Here is a 17909-nt window from a genome sequence, read left to right on the forward strand (position 1 = left end):
CGTTTTAGGGAAATTTTATTTATAAAACGTGGGAAAGAAAGAAATACATTGAAATAGACGTTACAATAAGCATTAAAGACTGTCAATTGCAAGGAAAAGGGTTGCTTGCAAAGAGTACAACTAATGCTTGGGCGGGGATTCAACTGGTATGCCTCCCCTATAGTACATTTTGAACATTTTCTTCTCTGGCAGGCTTGCATATGAAAATGCCGAAACGTCACACCCAAGCTTTATGACCTAGAATGGAAAGCAAACACCTAAACTAGTTATGCAAAGTAAAGATGGGATAAACTGGGGGTAATCGGAGCATATAACCAAAGGTAAACACACTTTGGAAAAATATGTCCGTGACACTGTACACCTCCAACAAATTCGGGTTTTTATCAGAAATGGAGGGCTTGAGTGGGTGATTCTGAAAAGAAGCCGAAGAAATGGCTTTAAGGCTGCAAACCCCATTTAGTTCCGATTTCAGTAGGACAGTCCAAATATTATTGAAGGAGGTTTGCTTGCGGATGTAATGTTTGAGTTTTTGAGTATGAGTGAGTTTACTTCCTTTGGCAAACTTGAAATGTTTGAAAATTCTAGAATCTGGAGAAAGTTGGGCCCTAAACTAACAGAATATGAGTTTTGCAGAAGCATTCTGTAACTTTTGCTTTAAATGTGCTGAGTTGTCTTCAGTAATTTTGGTGCAAATTTCGTAATTACTCATAATAGTGATTAAGTGGGCCTTTTTTTCTTTATCCCTCTCACTTGATGGCTCTTCGTCTACCAAAGTTTTAAAAACAGAATCAATAGTTGTGGGCCCTGCTGCCATTGTGCAACAGCTGTTTATCTTGGGTTCAGCAATCTCCAAAGTGGAGGGCTGTTCAGATGCCCGTGCAATTAATTCACTATCAACTTGATTGCTGCCTCTACTTCTTCTCCGACGGCGGTAGGATGGCCGGAAAAAGCTTCAGAATTTCAAAAGGATTTCTACTTCTGGGGAGAGCTGCAAAACTGATTTCGGAACATTTGATACTTATGGAAAGGAGGAAAGATCAAAGTCTTCATCTAGCAAGATATCTCTAATTCTCAGATGATCAATAGAATTTTTAAAATCATCCAGAAAATTCAAAGTCACCAAAATGTAGATAAATATTTCCTCTTTAGATCTGTAATTTCAATCCTTGACAGCACAAAACCACATAAGTTCTTCTTTACCTGAATCTGGGCTTTACTACAATCTGTTAAATTCAGAGTTTCAGTGGCTATGTCAGTAACCTCCAAAGTGAGCTCCAATAACCTCAAAGGTACTTCTACACCAATAATCCAAAGGAATGTTTTTTATTTTGAGCCAACACCGTAGCCTTTTAAAACAAGTGGCCAACTATGCTTGATGTTATCTCATCTTTGGAATTTGAGGTGGAAATTCCCCCAAGCCTTACCATTTTCCTTACTCACGGGTAAAGTTTATGATCGATCCTTGATCAATACAAATGAGGGTGTTCTCATCAAATAAAGAATTTATTACAATTTTTGTTTGGACAAATTCTTCCAACCTTTTACCGATCAATCTCCAGTCATTTGAAGCAAATAATTTTGATATAATCCAAAGGTTTTTAGAGTTAACCTTAGCAACTTCATGGTTCTTGATCAACCACTGCTTCTGTTTCGGAGGGGAAGGATGACAGAGCGCTCTGTTTTTATAAATGGCAACCCACGTGGTAGAATAACGACATCGAGAGGTATCAGACAAGGGGACCCCTTGTCTCCCTTTCTGTTGCTGTTTGTTGGAGAGGTGTTGGGAGCTTTAGCTTTGAAGCTCTATGAAAATGGGTTGTATGAAGGTTTCGTGGTGGGAAAAGAGAAGATCCACGTCCCTCTCCTCCAATAGGCTGATGACACTCCTTTTTTGCAAACATGATGAAGGTATGTTGCTCAAGTTAAAGAACACCTTAGAGTTTTTTTTTTTTTTTGAAACGGAAACTAATGCTCAAAGTATAAGAGAATTAATAAATGAGACTAATAAATGAGACTAATGAGACTAATGCTCAAAGTATAAGAGAATTATATTTTTTTGAAACGGAGACAATAACTTCTTTATTAATAAGAACTCAAAGTACAAGAGAGTTATACAAAAAAGCCAAAAAGAAGTAGAAATCAAGGGAGACCTAGAGGGATCAGGAGGCGCACCCGGACATCTAAACTAGGTTGACACCCCCTTAGCGCCAAACATCATATCTCGAATACTATCAAATAAAACAAAAAAGAAACAACAATAAAAGTGACCATAAGAGGAAAAAAAAGGACAAATCATCCAAACAAACTAAGACAAAGATGAGCTTGGGCAATACTAAAGGAAATAACGACAAAAAAGAAACAATCACAAAGAACAAGCTAAAAAGCAAAATCCAATCAGAACCAAAACGAAGAGATCTGAATATAAAGCATAACGAAATATCTCTCATAAGGAAAACATTCAAATCTAGAGACTAGCAAGAAGGTGCAACCGGCAGCCTCGAAGCTATCATGCCAAAGTAGACCAAAAACTAGAAGAGGCTCGAAAAAGTTTTTCAAATTATTAGCATCAGCGAAGTGGCTTTGTTTGCCCCCCACATGAAGAGAAAACCCGGATAGACTAAAAATGGACCACAATCTCGAAGAAAACATTTAACGGCTAAGACGAGTTTGGCTTCTACTACCCAAACAGTGGAACTACATGCCATTCATTTGACTGGCACATGACTTTTAGGCCATACCAGATCTCCAAAAGTTGTAACCCCTAGCTTTTGGGATGCAAATAGGGCAGAAGAAGACTCAGACGTTACGGTACCAGCCACAATCTAGCCCAGATTTTCTCATAGTCTACCTTCTTCCTCTTCCCTAGACTCTAATATTCCACAAGGTATTTCAGAAAGCAACATAAAAAAGGAAAGAAGCACCCAGTCAACAAGTTGCTCTCCCCACCTATCAAAAGGAACCCCTATAGTTTTACGAAAATTTACAGAAAAGGTTGTACTTCCTTTTGCAAAACATCAACACCCAATGGTGATTCTTCAAAGACAAAGTTTGATATTCCAGTTGAAAACACATCACCCAGCTGCGTAGAAGCATTGAAAAATATACACCAAAATGTTTCTCCCGTAAGCCACTCAAATAGATCCCGACACCTCTTTCAACCATAACACGTTTCATGATGAAGCTAATCTCCAGAGAATAGGCTTGAGAATTAGTTGAAGAGCAGCCAAAGTTTCTGGCATTGATGTCTTCAAAAGATTAATTCAGCCAAAGTTTTCAGAGTTGTTTGAATGGTGCTTGGGGCAGAAAGTCAATTGGGAGAAATCAGCTCTTAGTGGTGTCAATGTGAGTGAAGAGAAGCTAAACTACATGGCCAAAAAACTAGGATTTGACACCGAGAAACTTCCTTTTATGTACCTTGGTTTGCCTTCGGGTGGATATCCCAAGATGGAAATCTTCCGATTTCGTTCGCAAAAAATTGGATAGATGGAAGAGATTCAACCTTTCAAGAGGGGGGAGGCAAATGCTATGCAAATCAGTTTTGGCAAACCTCCAAACTTACTACATCTCTTTTTGTAATGTTGAGTAAGGTAGTATCCTCGGAAAAACTTTTGAGGAATTTTTTTGGGAAGGCCACTCGGGCAGCTGAATTAACCATTTGGTTAAATGGGGAAGAGTTTCCTGCTCCCATCTAGATGGTGGTCTCGAATCGAGAGGGCTAAGTAACAAAAAAACGGCCCTGTTAGTTAAATGGGGTTGGAGATTTATGGAGGAGGAAGAGTCTCTTTGGTGCCAAGTAGTCAGAAGCATTCACGGCAAAAAAACCCTACATTTGGCATGCCGTTGGAAAATCCGGAATAGCTTAAAAGGTCCTTGGATAGGCATCTCCAGAGTATGGAGAAAGGTGGAAGCATTGACCTCTTTCAAGCTTGGAAATGGAAATCAAACTGCCTTTTGGTCTGACGTGTGAGTCGAAGAAACCACTTTTAGAACTTGCTTTCCAAAGCTGTTTAGAGTCTCCTTGATGCCTAATGGATCAGTAGCTGCATATTGGGATAAATCTACCCTCTCTTGGTCTATAATATTTAAAAGACTCCTTAAAGAAGAGGAGATTTCGGAATTCCAGCAATTGCTTCACCTCCTTTCAAATAGGCAAGTGGAAGATTCTATGGACAGAAGGATTTGGTCGTTGGATCCATCAGGTAAGTTTTCAGTGAAATCTCTTGTAAACCAAGCTATTTGAATCTTCTCTGCTGAATAGAAAGGCATATAAAGCCTTGTGGAAGTTCAATAGTCCTAGACGAATCAGCATCTTAGCCTGGATTATGCTTTTTGGGGTTCTAAACTGCTCTCTGATCATGCAAGGGAAGCTCCCATATAGCTGTCTTCTACTCTCTGTTTGCCCTCTCTGCCTCCAAGAAGAAAATCTGTTGCATGTATTTTTCTCCTGCCCATATACAACCAAATGGTGGGGTAGTTTCCTCTCTCTTTTCACAGCAAGCTGGGTTTTTTTATGAATCTTTCAACTCCAATGTAAGGCAGATTATTTTGGGACCACTCTTGGAAAAGGGGCCTCAGCTACTTTGGACTAATCTGTCCAAATCTTTGCTTGCAGAAATTTGATTCGGACGGAATCAGAGTGTTTTTATTATAAGTTCATGGGCTGGTCAGATCGAATGGATATTGCATAAAGAAATGCAGCAGCCTGGTGTTCTTTTACAAAGGAGTTTTGGCCTTTTGTTTTTCTATTTACAGTTTTGTTTTTTTTTTCCTAATGGAGTTTTCTGTTTTTTCACATATGGATGTATTTATTTATTTATGAATCTTTTGGATACTAGTTTCTTGATTGGAAATGATGAGGACGCTAAGGGGGTGACAACCTAATTGGGTGTCCCGGTGCGTCCCCTAATCCCTAGGCCTCTATTTTTGTACTCTTAGTATATATCTCTTGTACCTTGAGTTTCTGAATATTAATAAAGAGGATATCTCCGTTCTAATAAAAGAAAAAAAATATAGGCAGAGGGGATGGAGAAGATAAGCAATATTTGGTATATGAACTAAGGCTTGAGAGTGATCTCAAGATAGGCTTGAGTGTGATCTCAAGAAGGGAAGGTCCAAATACTTCAAATCACTTTGTTTACTGTGTATTTATGTTATCTTTAATATTCTATATATTCAGGTTCTATCAATTTCTTTTTTGAAACAGAAACCATCCTTTATTAATGATAATAAATGAGACTTGAGCTCAAGTATAAAAGTATTATACTAAGAGCAAACGAACTAGGAGAGAATACAATTTAAGATGAAACTGGCAACAAAAAAAGATGGAAACCTAAAAAACGAATTCAAATAGAAAAGTAACGAGCAAAACAAAGCCTTTCCAAGATGAAACACTTGTAGAAAGCTAAATACAAAGAAAAAAAGTCACAAGAGGAGCCCGTTAGAATATAAAACTTGCATGCCCAAAGCTTCAAGATGAGAGGAGAAAGAGAAGCGCCAAGTAGAAGCAACCGGCTGCCACAAAACTGTCTTGTCAATGCCATCCAAAATGGGTTCTATCAGTGTTTTAAAAAGCGCCCTAAGGCGCGCGCCTAGGCGCAAGGCGCCCACTTGGGGCTTATTTGTGAGGAGGCGCAGCGAATTATAAAAGACCCATATTAGGCGCGCCTAGGCGCAAGTCGAATTAGGCGTGGGCTTTTTTTTATAAGTTATGGGCTGGGCTTTAATTATAAAAAACTATTATTATCTAGGTTTTTTAAACCTATTACGTAAACGTGAAGAAAGAACCCTTCTCCTTTCGCGCGTGAAGTTTCTTCAACACGACTCTTCATCTACTTCTTCAGTTCTTCGTCTTCCGTTCTGCTTCTACTTCAAAAAAATTTTGCTTCCTTTTCCACCCTTCCGTTCCGGCCACCCTTCTTCTTCACACAAAACGGGTGCTGCGGCTGCCATTACTCTGTTTTTTGGTGCAAAAACAGAGGAAAAGAGAAGACAATAATATTCTGTGCTACAGTGCTAGTGCTTCAGTTTTTCGCCTCCTCCATCTCAGCTTTATCACGGGTGAGTATCTCAATCGTTCAGTTAACATCTGCATTGCTTTCTCCTTCTTCTGTAACTCTTTGACAAGAACATCAAACTCCATTGTTTTCTGTTTTCATAGCATGGTATACCCATTGAGTTAGAAAAAACTCTCTAAAGTCTACATCTTCTTCTTCTTATACTTCTCGACTTCAACTTCCTTCGATAACCCATCAAACTCAACCTTCATCCCATCCATCTCACAACACACTCCCCTCCAATCCTCCATTTATAACAACTTCATCCCATCCATAGATAGCTTCTGTTTTTTTTTTTTTAATAACAGCTGCTGTTTTAAATAGTTTCTGTTTTTTTTTTATAACTTAGATCATAGATGGCTGATGAAAGTTCGAGAAAAGATCCGGCATGGAAATATGGTCAATTGCAAAATGACCAAAATATAAATACGTTTGTCTGTGGATTTTGTTCGAAAGTAACAAAAGGAGGGGTATATAGAATGAAACAACACCTCGTTGGTGGTTATAGAAATGTCACCGCCTGTACAAAATGTCCGGATCACGTGAAGGAAGAAATTAAAGAGTACATGTCCAAGAAAAAAGATATTAAAGAACAAAGAAATCTGATTGTGGACATTGATGTAGAAGATTACGATATTGAGGATGAAGATGAAGGGAGTGTTAGTGTAAACAACAAAGCAACACCAAGGGGCCCGAGCTTGAAGAAGCCAAGGCAAAAGGGTCCAATGGATGCATTTTTTACTCCTAACCCAGAAACTGTGGTTCAAAATAGAAAGGACAAAGGAAAACAAACTTCATTGAATGCGACATACAAGAAGGAAATGAGAGAGCACACCATCCAAAGAATTGCTCGATGGTTTTATGATGCAGGAGTGCCTCTGAATGCTTGCACATATGAAAGTTTTGCCCCTATGATTGAGTCAATTGGGCAATTCGGTCCTGGATTGAAACCACCATCTTATCATGAGTTAAGAGTTCCATGTTTGAAGAAGGAATTAGAAGCAACAAATGAGTTGATGAGTAACCATAAGGTAGAGTGGGCCAAGGTTGGATGCACTGTTATGGCTGATGGATGGACCGATAGAAGAAATAGGACATTAATTAACTTTTTAGTTAATAGTCCTAAAGGCACCATGTTTATTGAGTCCATCGATGCTTCATTTTATGTGAAAGATGGAAAGAAGATGTTCGAGTTACTTGATAATTTTGTAGACCAGAATTGGAGAAGCGAATGTTGTACAAGTAGTTACCGATAGTGCCTCAGCAAATGTGATGGCAGGTAAGAATGTAGACTACTTACAAGTTATAACTTTAATTTATTAGATTTAGTTGAGTTCTACTTTAAATGTGTACTTATTTTCTTTGTTAATAGGGAGATTGTTAGAAGCAAAACGACCACAGTTAATATGGTCTCCGTGTGCCGCTCATTGCTTAGATTTGATGTTGGAGGATATATACAAGATCTCGAATATTCGCAAAGCATTGAAAAGAGGCATAGAGATCAGCAATTTCATATACGTTCGTCCTGGATTGTTAAACATGATGCGACGTTTTACTAACCAAAAGGAGTTAGTTAGACCAGCTAAGACTCGTTTTGCTACTGCTTGCATTACATTATCGAGTATACATCGTCAAAAGAATAATCTGAGGAAGATGTTTACTTCAGATGAATGGATGGAAGAATAGCAAATGGAGTAAGGAGCAACAAGGGAAACGAGTAGTTCAGACTATTTTGTTGGCTAGTTTTTGGACTACAATTGTTTTCGCTCTTAAAGTATCTGGCCCACTAGTCCGAGTTCTTAGATTGGTTGATGGCGAGAAGAAGCCACCTATGGGATATATTTATGAGGCCATGGATAGAGCTAAGGAAGCTATTGCTAAATCCTTTAATAATAATGAAGAAAAATACAAGGACATTTTCACCATAATTGATAAAAGATGGGAGCTTCAGTTGCATCGTCCTCTGCATGCAGCGGGGTATTATTTAAACCTGTCATTCTATTATTCGAATCCTAACATCCAGGAGGATGATGAAATAGTTAATGGACTCTACTCATGCATAACAAAAATGGTTGCTTCATTGGAAGTACAAGACAAAATACTTGCAGAACTAAGCAAGTATAAGAGGGCTGAAGCATTATTCGGACAACCTTTAGCAATCAGACAAAGGGACAAAATATCTCCAGGTAAATTTCAACTAAACGATTACTCAACGATACTAGCAACAAGCTCTTCTATTAATATATATATTTTTTTGTTTGTGCCTATAGTGGAATGGTGGGATAATTTTGGACAATCAACTCCAAACTTGCAAAAGTTTGCTGTGAGAATTTTAGGTCTTACTTGTAGTGCTTCTGGATGCGAGCGTAATTGGAGTGTGTTTGAACAGGTTACCTTTCCTCTCCTTAAGTACATTGAGAATGAGAATCAAAATTTGTTGATTCACTGACAATGAAACTTTCTAATTTTTCAGCTTCATAGCAAGAAACGAAATAGGCTTGCTCAAAGTCGTTTGAATGATCTAGTGTTCATCAAATACAACACAGCACTAAAACGTCGATACAACCTACGAGATATTGTCGACCCCATCTCCTTGAAAGATATTGATGATAGTAATGAATGGTTGATTGGAAGATTGGATGACGATTCTGAGGAGGATGATGAGTTGGTATTTAACGATGATTCTTTAACGTGGGGTGATGTTTCTAGAGCTGTCGGAGCAAAAGAACCATCATTCTATTCTAGAGCTAGTACCTCTAGAGCAAAGACTATTGTTTCATGTTCATCCTCGTCTACCACGCAACGGAAACAAGTAAATTTAGATGACTTCGATTTGGAAGAAGAAGATACTGATGGCTATAAGTCTAACGAAGGATTGAATGAAGACGAGGATCAATTTAGTGATGATGAGTTTGATCTTTAGGGATGAACTTTTATTTTGATTATTGACTTGTTGAATACTGGGTAGTTTTTTGTTGTGTTTTGTTGTTTAGGCTACTTATATTGGGTACCTATATTTTATACATTGTTGCTCTGCTATATGTGTGTATATATATATTTTCTTCTCTTTTTATATATAGTGCGCCTTATAAAAAAAAGCTCGCGCTTTTTTTTGCGCCTTGCGCCTAGGCTCCAGAGGACCAATGCGCCTTAGTGCGCCTTGAGCCTTTAAAAACACTGGGTTCTATCAATTTGGTGTGAAAACTGTTCAATTCTGGCCATGGAGGTAGATGAGGATGCGTGTGTATTTCATGAAGTTTGTGTGTGAGAGGTTGGAACATATGATAGCTATCATAGACAACAGAAATGTTCCATTAGCAAAAGGTGCTGGTCGTTCTAGTAGCAGAGTTGGTGGTCCAACAAGAAATGGCGACGAAAAACCTAGAAGCATTGAAGTCAAATTTTGATTTCAAAAGAAGCAGATCTAAATCAAGGGAAAGAACGAGATCGATCAATTGGAAACAACTCGAGGAGCCATAGTGCTACAGAAACTCGAAGAAGAGAGACTATCAAATGTGGACCATGTCCAACGGAGTCACAAAACTCCAAATACAATTAGAATGGACGAAGGCATAGGGATTGGACATGAATCATGGACGAAGAGTTGAGTCTATCATCAACGATGTTCGCAAAGACAATATGAGAAACATATTTTGGTAAGGTGCTGCAAGTTTCATAAAAAGCATGAGACATGGCTATCAGAGATTATCGACCGCAAAGGATGCATTAATGGATGGAGTCGAAAACTGGACGCATTGCCATTGACCCAAGTGCCATGAGAAGGCGACAGGGATGGATGGTTCACACGAAAATAAAAAATAAAGAAAAATGTCGAGCAAAGATAGTCGATAGTGCCCGGGGGAGGATGAAGACCTGAGGGAAGTGTAAGCTACGTGAAGAGGGGTGGAGAAGAAGAGAAGGTGAAGGAGAAGAAGGAGAAGAAGAAGAAAGAGAAAGAGAAAGAGGAGGAGGAGAGCTAACCCTAATCACGTGGTTGGCTTATGGGCTGCCTTTAAGGTGTCAATGGAAGCCCATTTGTTCACAAAAGAAGAAAAGAAGTGGTACTGAAAACATTAGTTTTGAGCTATTTTTTTCATGTGATTCGTAAACAAAATGTATGTTTTTGGTTTCTACCCACGCCTTGAGGAGAAGGTGTGTTTTAGGGGTGGGTAATGATAGAATTGGTATTAGGGGTTATTAGGATATTAAGGGCATAATAATAATTAGTTAGGGAGTTATTTATATTTGTTGGCTATAAATAGAGGGAGAGAGGAATGGAGAAGATAAGCAATATTTGATATATGAACTAGGGCTTGAGAGTGTTCTCAATATAGGCTTGAGTGTGATCTCACGAATGGAGGGTCCAAGTACCTCGAATCACTTGGTTTATTGTGTAGTTTGTTATCTTTTATATTCAATATATCCGAGTTCTATCATTATACTTTGTTGTTGTAGTGACATGAGCGAGCGATAGAGAGAAAGCTAGAAAAGAGAATTGTCTATATAGTGTTGTTTTTGGTTCAAGGAAAGAAACCTGTTAAACTGATGACAAATTTGTGTCTTGCAAGGAAATTCGCATGAAGTAACTGTGGAGTTAGAAGGGATGGGTGGAGGTGGAAAGTTGCTACTGGAGGTAAGCTACCCTAGGATTTTACAGCAACTAAATATGGCATGCTTGTCATGTTTTCTTAATGAACTGCTAGTTTGTAATAACTGCTGTCTTTAGGAGCTGTTGTATATTTGTGTTTATTTTCTATGTTTAAAACTCAAAAGGTAAAGTTTCTTTTCTTTCTATCTTTTAACCTTTTAGATTGGGGTGGGATAACAAACTTTTAAAGGTTATTAGTTTTTGTTGTAGCTGTTCTATATTTGTGTTTGATTGATATTTGTTTCTCAATGGTGTCTCTCAGATCAAGTATAGGACTTTTGATGAAATTGAAGATGACAAACGATGGTGGAGAGTCCCCTTCATTTCTGAATTTCTTCGCAGTAGTGGTTTTGTTTCTGCATTAAACAAGGTTGTTGGATCTGACACCGTGCCCGTGCGTCAGTTTGTAGAATATGCTTTTGGAAAGTTAAAGTCATTCAATGATGAGTACCAATCAAATCATCTTTTATTAACGAAGAGAAACGATGAAGAGGACACATCTTCAAACGTGCAGACAAATACCGAAGTCTCTATAACTGATACAAACTATCCCATAGAAGGAAAATCTGATGAAGTTGAAATAAGCAATAATACTGTTGAAAGTGGACAGTCGCTGAAAGAAGTGACACAAGGTCTCTTAGCAATGCAATTCGATAAACAATTTTGGACAAACTTGGCTGATGTAACAAACCAAAATATTGTCAAGAAGCTAGGTCTTCCTGCCCCTGAGAAATTAAAGTGGGATGGATTTGAGTTACTAAATAAAATTGGTATGGAGGCGCGAAAGAGTGCTGAAGCAGGTTATATCGAATCAGGCCTTGCAACACCCAAAAGTCTGGATGTCGATCATGAACAGAAGAACATTAGAATGGTGGACTCAACACTAACTGATGTGAAGAAAGTAACAAGAGATCTATTAAGTCAAACCGAGTCAGTTTTAGGGGGATTGATGGTTCTGACAGCAACAATTTCTCAATTGAACAAGGAAGCACAGCTCATAGGAAAGAAAGATACTAAAGATGAGGGCTCAAAAAAATTCGGAGAAAAGGTTGGTGGTTCAGGGGATGGATCATTGTTGGATAATAGGAATTCTGAGGAAATGAAAGCACTATTCGCAACTGCAGAAAGCGCCATGGAAGCTTGGGCAATGCTTGCGATGTCACTTGGCCATCCTAGTTTCATAAAGTCAGAATTTGAAAAGTTATGTTTCTTAGATAACGAGTCTACAGACACGCAGGTAAACTATTTGGTTTTTGAATGGCTCTAATATTTGTGAAGTTGTCTCTAATTTTGGTGATTCAATGGCATAGCATTAGCAAATTGTCCCAATGTTATTTGCAATCCTAACTGTAGGAGTCTACAGGTTGCAATTTGGCGTGATTTTATGCGGAGGAAACTTGTTGTTGCCTTCAGGGGCACAGAACAAGTAGGTTATTCTATTATGTTGATATTCTGTTCTCTGGTGTTCAACTTTCCGTGTAATATTTCTATTTTGACTTCTCCAGTCAAGATGGAAGGACTTGAGAACAGACCTGATGCTAGTCCCTGCAGGGTACTTATTTTTCTTTCCCTGAAGGATAATCCTTTGTCCGCTACTTTGCATATTTATCATTCTCCTTGTTTCTTATGGAATGACTGATAATAATAAAGAACGTTGTGCATGGGATAATTCTCTAGAATAAAAGGCCATATAATTTGAAAACTGTGGTAGTGCAGTTTATTCTGGTTAACTAATTTAATTCAAGGGAAAGAGAACTATTGAGTTGAGATGTCTGAGTGTACTTGCTGATCCTAAAGGCTTAGACCTAATCTCTTCATTGTACCTTATCTCTATGTGTTGTTATTCATTTTCTTAATGATGAGAAGGCTTGTTTCCTTTTTCATTTTAAGGGGGAAAAGAAAAAAGAATTTCCCATTTCTTTGCACTACATCAAGTTGTATATTATTTGACTATTGGATCTCAGGAGGGGCTATTCTACTCTGCATTCTTTGGATTTAAGATAGAAAGACCCTCTCTTGCTATTGAAGTTTAGGTAGAAAGAAGCTAATTCGGAGAGTACTTTTTCCATTCCATAGTTGGTACAGTTATAACACAACTTGGCTATAATATTTCAGCAAGCAGGGACCAAAAAACGTTAAATGATTGAGTATATGGATCTCTGAAGGCTTCAAAGCTTATGTCAACAAAATGACGTTTGTTATGTTTTCATATCAGCGTCAATTTCACAAACTTCTAATATGTCATCTATTTTCTTTTGACTTAGGTTAAATCCTGAAAGGATAAGTGGAGATTTCAACGAGGAAATTCAAGTAAGAAATATTTTTATTATATTACAGGATATGTATTGTTCTGAACTCAATGCACTGCAGTCTTCCTGTAATGTTTAACGATGAAGATCTGATTATTCCAGGTTCACAGTGGTTTCTTAAGTGCGTATGATTCAGTACGAATGAGAATTATTTCCCTCATTAAAAAGGCCATTTATTATAAGTGAGTGCTGCATTTTTTTTTTCTTTTTATGAGAAACAAAACATTCCACGAAAGAAATGAAAAGAAGAGACTGATGCTTTAGAGGATATAAACTCTGATTATGAGTAAAAAGTAAAAATTTAAACAGAACTACAAAAGACTAATCAAAGCATTCAAGTCTAAATGAATATCTTACAAAGAGAAATCATTGAAGGTGTCGGAAAGAGGTTAATCCTGTGGAGGCAGTAATATGAACCGACTCAAAACTATCCATCCAAGAATTACATGGGTCGTAAAAAACTCTGATTTCTCTGTAACCACAGTTCTTAAAGCTGAATGTTTGACTTCATTGACACACGATAATTGAGATCTCAAAGGTATTGGTTCTCCCTTACAAGCTAAAGAAAATTGTGTTTGGTTGACGTTGCAAATTATAACCATCATGGGTTGGTCTACGGGTAAAAGAAGAGGCAGTCTCAATAAATGACTAAGCGTTCATGGGTTCAATTCATGGTGGTCAACTACTTAGGAATTACTTTCCTACGAGTTCTTTGACACCCAAATGTTACAAGGTCAAATGGATTGTCTCGTGAGATTAGTTGAAGTATACGTAAGTTGGTGTGAAGTTAGGACGCTCATGGATATCAAAGAAGAAAAAAAAGAACTTATGTCGCAAATTGTAGATTCTGAATATCTTATACTAAGAAGCACGAAAACTTTAGTTTGGCTAGCATGTCCATGTCCGACACTTACATCCTCCGACACTTGGTGGACACCTATCAAACACTTGTTAGTGTAGCAAATGCATTAGGCATGCATAGAACGTTAAAAAAACACATATGACAAAAATAATAACTTCTGAGTGGGGAATTCATCAAGCTAAGTCTTTTAAGTATATAGATGCATCAATTCATTTACTATGAGTTTTCTTTTACTACAAAAATTATATATATTTTTTAAAAATGAATATTTTAATAAACGTGGCCTTATACTTTTAGAATATGGTGTAACGACCCAACTTTTCAACTTAAGGTGAGGTCATTACTTAAATAAAAATAACATTTAAAAACCCCAAACTATACAAAGTTTAATTCATTTTATTAAATAAAGAAACAAATATAAAAACAATCTATGTAGAAAATCAAATGTCTAGCAAAATAAATTAAAAATCATTAAAGGAATAATTTAATGGAGCCCTAAGTAAAACATAAAAGAAACCATGAGTCCCAATGGCACGATCATGGGTCCTTCTTGTCATTCGTCGACTTTCCTTTACCTTTGAAAAATTAAACATGGTAAGGGTGAGTATATAAAATACCCGGGATTCCTCCTATAGTAAATTTTCCAGGGAACTTGATTTATGGGTAGGACCGTACTGTGAGGACTAGGGTCAGGTAAGGTAACCACAGTAGGACAGGTAGACTCTAAGGGAAGCATATAGTTAGATTCTTCAGCCACATTCTCCCCCTGAAGTAGACTAACGGAAAAAAAAAAGGAATGATCTTTCAATAGGTGACATCCATGGTAACAAAGTACTTACGTGAAGAAGGATGGAAGCATTTATAGCCTCGTTCGTGCAGCAGATACCATAAAGGAACGTGAATGGCATCACCCTGGAGATAGGAAGGGAGAAGTGGACAACATAAAGAAACGAGCAACTTCCAAAAGGTGACGATTTTTTCTTTTGGCAACCCCATTTTGTTGGGAGTATAAGCACAAGAACTTTAGTGAACAATTCCTTTGAAGGATAAGAACTGTTGAGAGTGATTTTGAAACTCATGACCATTATCACTTCGCAAGATTGCAATCTTGTTTGAATTGCATTTCTATGGTATGATAGGTCCCAGAATGTAGAGGTAGCTTCAGATTTGTCGGAGATCAAGAAAACCCAAGTAAGACAAGTAGGGTCATAAGGTCACAGACTGTTGTTTTCCAAAGTAGGTAGTAACCTTGGATGGTCCCCAAACATCACTATGAACAAGAGTAAAAGGTCACAAAGTGTTGAGTGAATATGCCAATTAGGGTTGGAATGTGCCGAAAATTCACCAACCTCAAATGTTGAGTGAATTTGACGATTCTTTAACACCAGGATAATAACTAAGGTCAGTGGATGGCAAGGCATACAGATTTACTGCAGAAGCGACAGTGCCCGACCTGAATTAGGTGGCAGAGCACGAATCGGCACGTGGGGAACACTGTAGGCCACAGATGAAGACGAGGGTGGCATCGTTAGGTTCGCCGACGGCGTCTGAACAGGATGGGCTGGTGCGTGGACTAATGGCAGCGGCGTGTGGGTGGTTTCTGGCGGCGCGAATAACGAGAAAATTTGTCGAATTATGTTTTCTGGCGTTTTTTGAAGGCGATGGAGCCATTCGTCCATTGCATTGTTGATCCAAGCATCGACAGCTGTCTCTTCGGTTTGATTTTCATCACTAGTTGTGTTGTTTAGAATTTGTTCAATGTCCCTCTCTGATACTATATTGAAAGTAGAGACGAATAACACACCAATTGACGTGGAAACCCGAGTACCAAGAGAAAAATCACGATATTTTCCTTATTATTTTCTGATAAATTTTACCATAGGTACAATGAGGAAAATAAATAGAATACACAAGGGATTAAAAAAAGGAAAATATTTAGGAATTAGAGTAAATATTTCCATAATCTTTCCATAAATATCCTAAGGGCCACCAACAATTAAGCATATGCGTTTAAAGTACCAAGTCGGAGCTGGTAAGTTATACCAGCTCCAAGGACTTGAGGATAACTAATCTGTTTTGAAGATTAGTAGAAATGGAGGAGAAGGGACAGTAAAAGAATTATTATGCAAAAATCATTAATATTACTCTTCAATCCTTTCTTGGATACTTTCTCTCAACTCAACTCAATAACAAAGGAACAAAGAAAGAATGGAGTGAACTCTTCAATATAGGCTAGCAACTTAGTAACTCCAAAATATAAAATCAATTCAAATCAAATAAATACAGAAGTTAAAATATTTGTCAAATTTAACTCAATTTAGTTGTTATTTAACTAAAATCAAACACAACTCATTCAAATTGAAGAAACAACAAATTTAACTTTCATACCTATTAAATTTGTACATTAAACATCTTAATTTAATGGTTTCAATCCAATTTGAAATTTCTAACAAATGAATTTAATTTACAATATTAAATCCAATCTTCTTTTAATGTTTCAAAATGCACCAAAGTTTCACTTTCTTTCACTATTAACATCCAACAAAAAAGAAAACTGGTCGTAGGATCCTACGGGCAAATTTTCAGTAAATTCGTATCCTCTCATCTCTCTTCTTCCTCACCAATAAGAGGCTGTTTCTTTAAGCGTTATGGAAGACTAACAGCCCAAGGAGGTTAACCATTCTATGCTGGATTATGATTTTTGGGGCTTTAAATTGTTCCTCTCTAATGCAGAGGAACTTTTGACCAGCTGCATTTCTTCATATGTCCACTATGCAAAAGTGCAGTGGAGAAGTTACGTCTATTTTTTACTGCACGTATTCTGCAAACTGTTGGAGGAATTTTTTCTCAGTTTTGAAACTGTTTAGGTGTTTTAAAGTAATTTTAGCCATAACGTACAACAGTTTTTATCGGGGCATTCTCTGGAAAAGAAACAATGTCTGTTATGGGAAAACATAGTCAAAAAACTGCTTGCAGATTTGTGGTTTGAGAGGAATCAAAGGACATTTCATGATAAGGAAATGAGGTGGATAAATCATTTTCAGTCGGCAGCCTGTATCGCTTGAGCTTGGTGTTCCCTAAATAAAGACTTTCAAGCTTATAGCATTCAGGAGATAAGCTTACATTGGGGTTTTTTTTCCCGGATTGTTAGATTTGCTGTCTTGATTGTAATCCGCTAGCTACTTATATTTACTTACTCTCATCTGTAGTTTTGTTATATCTCTGCTCCCTTAGGTTTAGGGACAGGGATGGAGTTTTGTATGGATATGACAAGGACACTGGGGGGTGTCAACCTAGTGTTTACTAATCCTTAGTCTCTGATTTGAGTGCTCTTTGTATAACTCTCATGTACTTTGAGCATTAGTCTCGTTTTAAATAAAATTTGAGACTCGTCTCCTTTTAGAAAAAATAGATAAAGACCGGACGCCTTTCGTGACATTTGATGTATTGTACGAGCCACTATTTCATAGAATCAAAAGACTTGCCATCGCACCACAGGCATCCAATGCAACCTAATTAATACCTCTGGAACTCTAAATAGTCTCGACGAGTTGTTGATCAATACTTGGAACTCTAGTTTTCTTAACAGATTACAATGGCAACAAATTTTCACGAAGATAAAATCTTCCGTGGGTCTTGGGATATCTGCACTCACAAGCATTATAGCTTTTCAAAACTAGAAGGGAAGCATCAAACTCAGTTTAAACTTCAACATGAAAATTCAGAAGTGAATGCAATTCAGAAGAATTCTTTATAAAATATTACCAAGTCATGCATGAGCTTAAGGGTTGACATCAAATGAATTTTTAATTGCAGATGGGATAACTTTCGCTACCAAGATTGAGAAGTAATACGAGTTTTTAATATTTTGATTCAAAAATCATATAAATATATATATAACATGTTCATTTGAGTGGGGCACGTTCCCCTCACCCCAACATGGGTAACCTTATTGTGAGAGTAAAAAAAACAATAAAGGACAACAAGATCTTACAATAATATAACAATATAATCGTACAAATATAAACACTATAACA

General features: G+C 37.4%; 1 protein-coding gene across 4 annotated transcripts in view; it reads left to right on the forward strand.

Annotated features, from left to right (window-relative positions):
* The window catches only part of LOC101204368, a 52218-nt gene that overhangs the window by 21330 nt on the left and 12979 nt on the right, over window positions 1-17909 (forward strand). For 3 of the 4 annotated variants that reach the window (XM_011656206.2, XM_011656205.2, XM_031884963.1), the window contains 6 exons: window positions 10622-10686; window positions 10964-11938; window positions 12065-12127; window positions 12207-12253; window positions 12966-13011; window positions 13113-13192. In XM_011656206.2, coding sequence (XP_011654508.1) covers window positions 10622-10686; window positions 10964-11938; window positions 12065-12127; window positions 12207-12253; window positions 12966-13011; window positions 13113-13192 — 1276 coding nt within the window. The remainder of the gene's footprint in view (window positions 1-10621; window positions 10687-10963; window positions 11939-12064; window positions 12128-12206; window positions 12254-12965; window positions 13012-13112; window positions 13193-17909) is intronic. The other variant, XM_031884962.1, reaches the window with a different exon arrangement.

This window comes from Cucumis sativus, chromosome 5 (assembly GCF_000004075.3).
Source record: "Cucumis sativus cultivar 9930 chromosome 5, Cucumber_9930_V3, whole genome shotgun sequence".
NCBI classification, from domain to species: domain Eukaryota; kingdom Viridiplantae; phylum Streptophyta; class Magnoliopsida; order Cucurbitales; family Cucurbitaceae; genus Cucumis; species Cucumis sativus.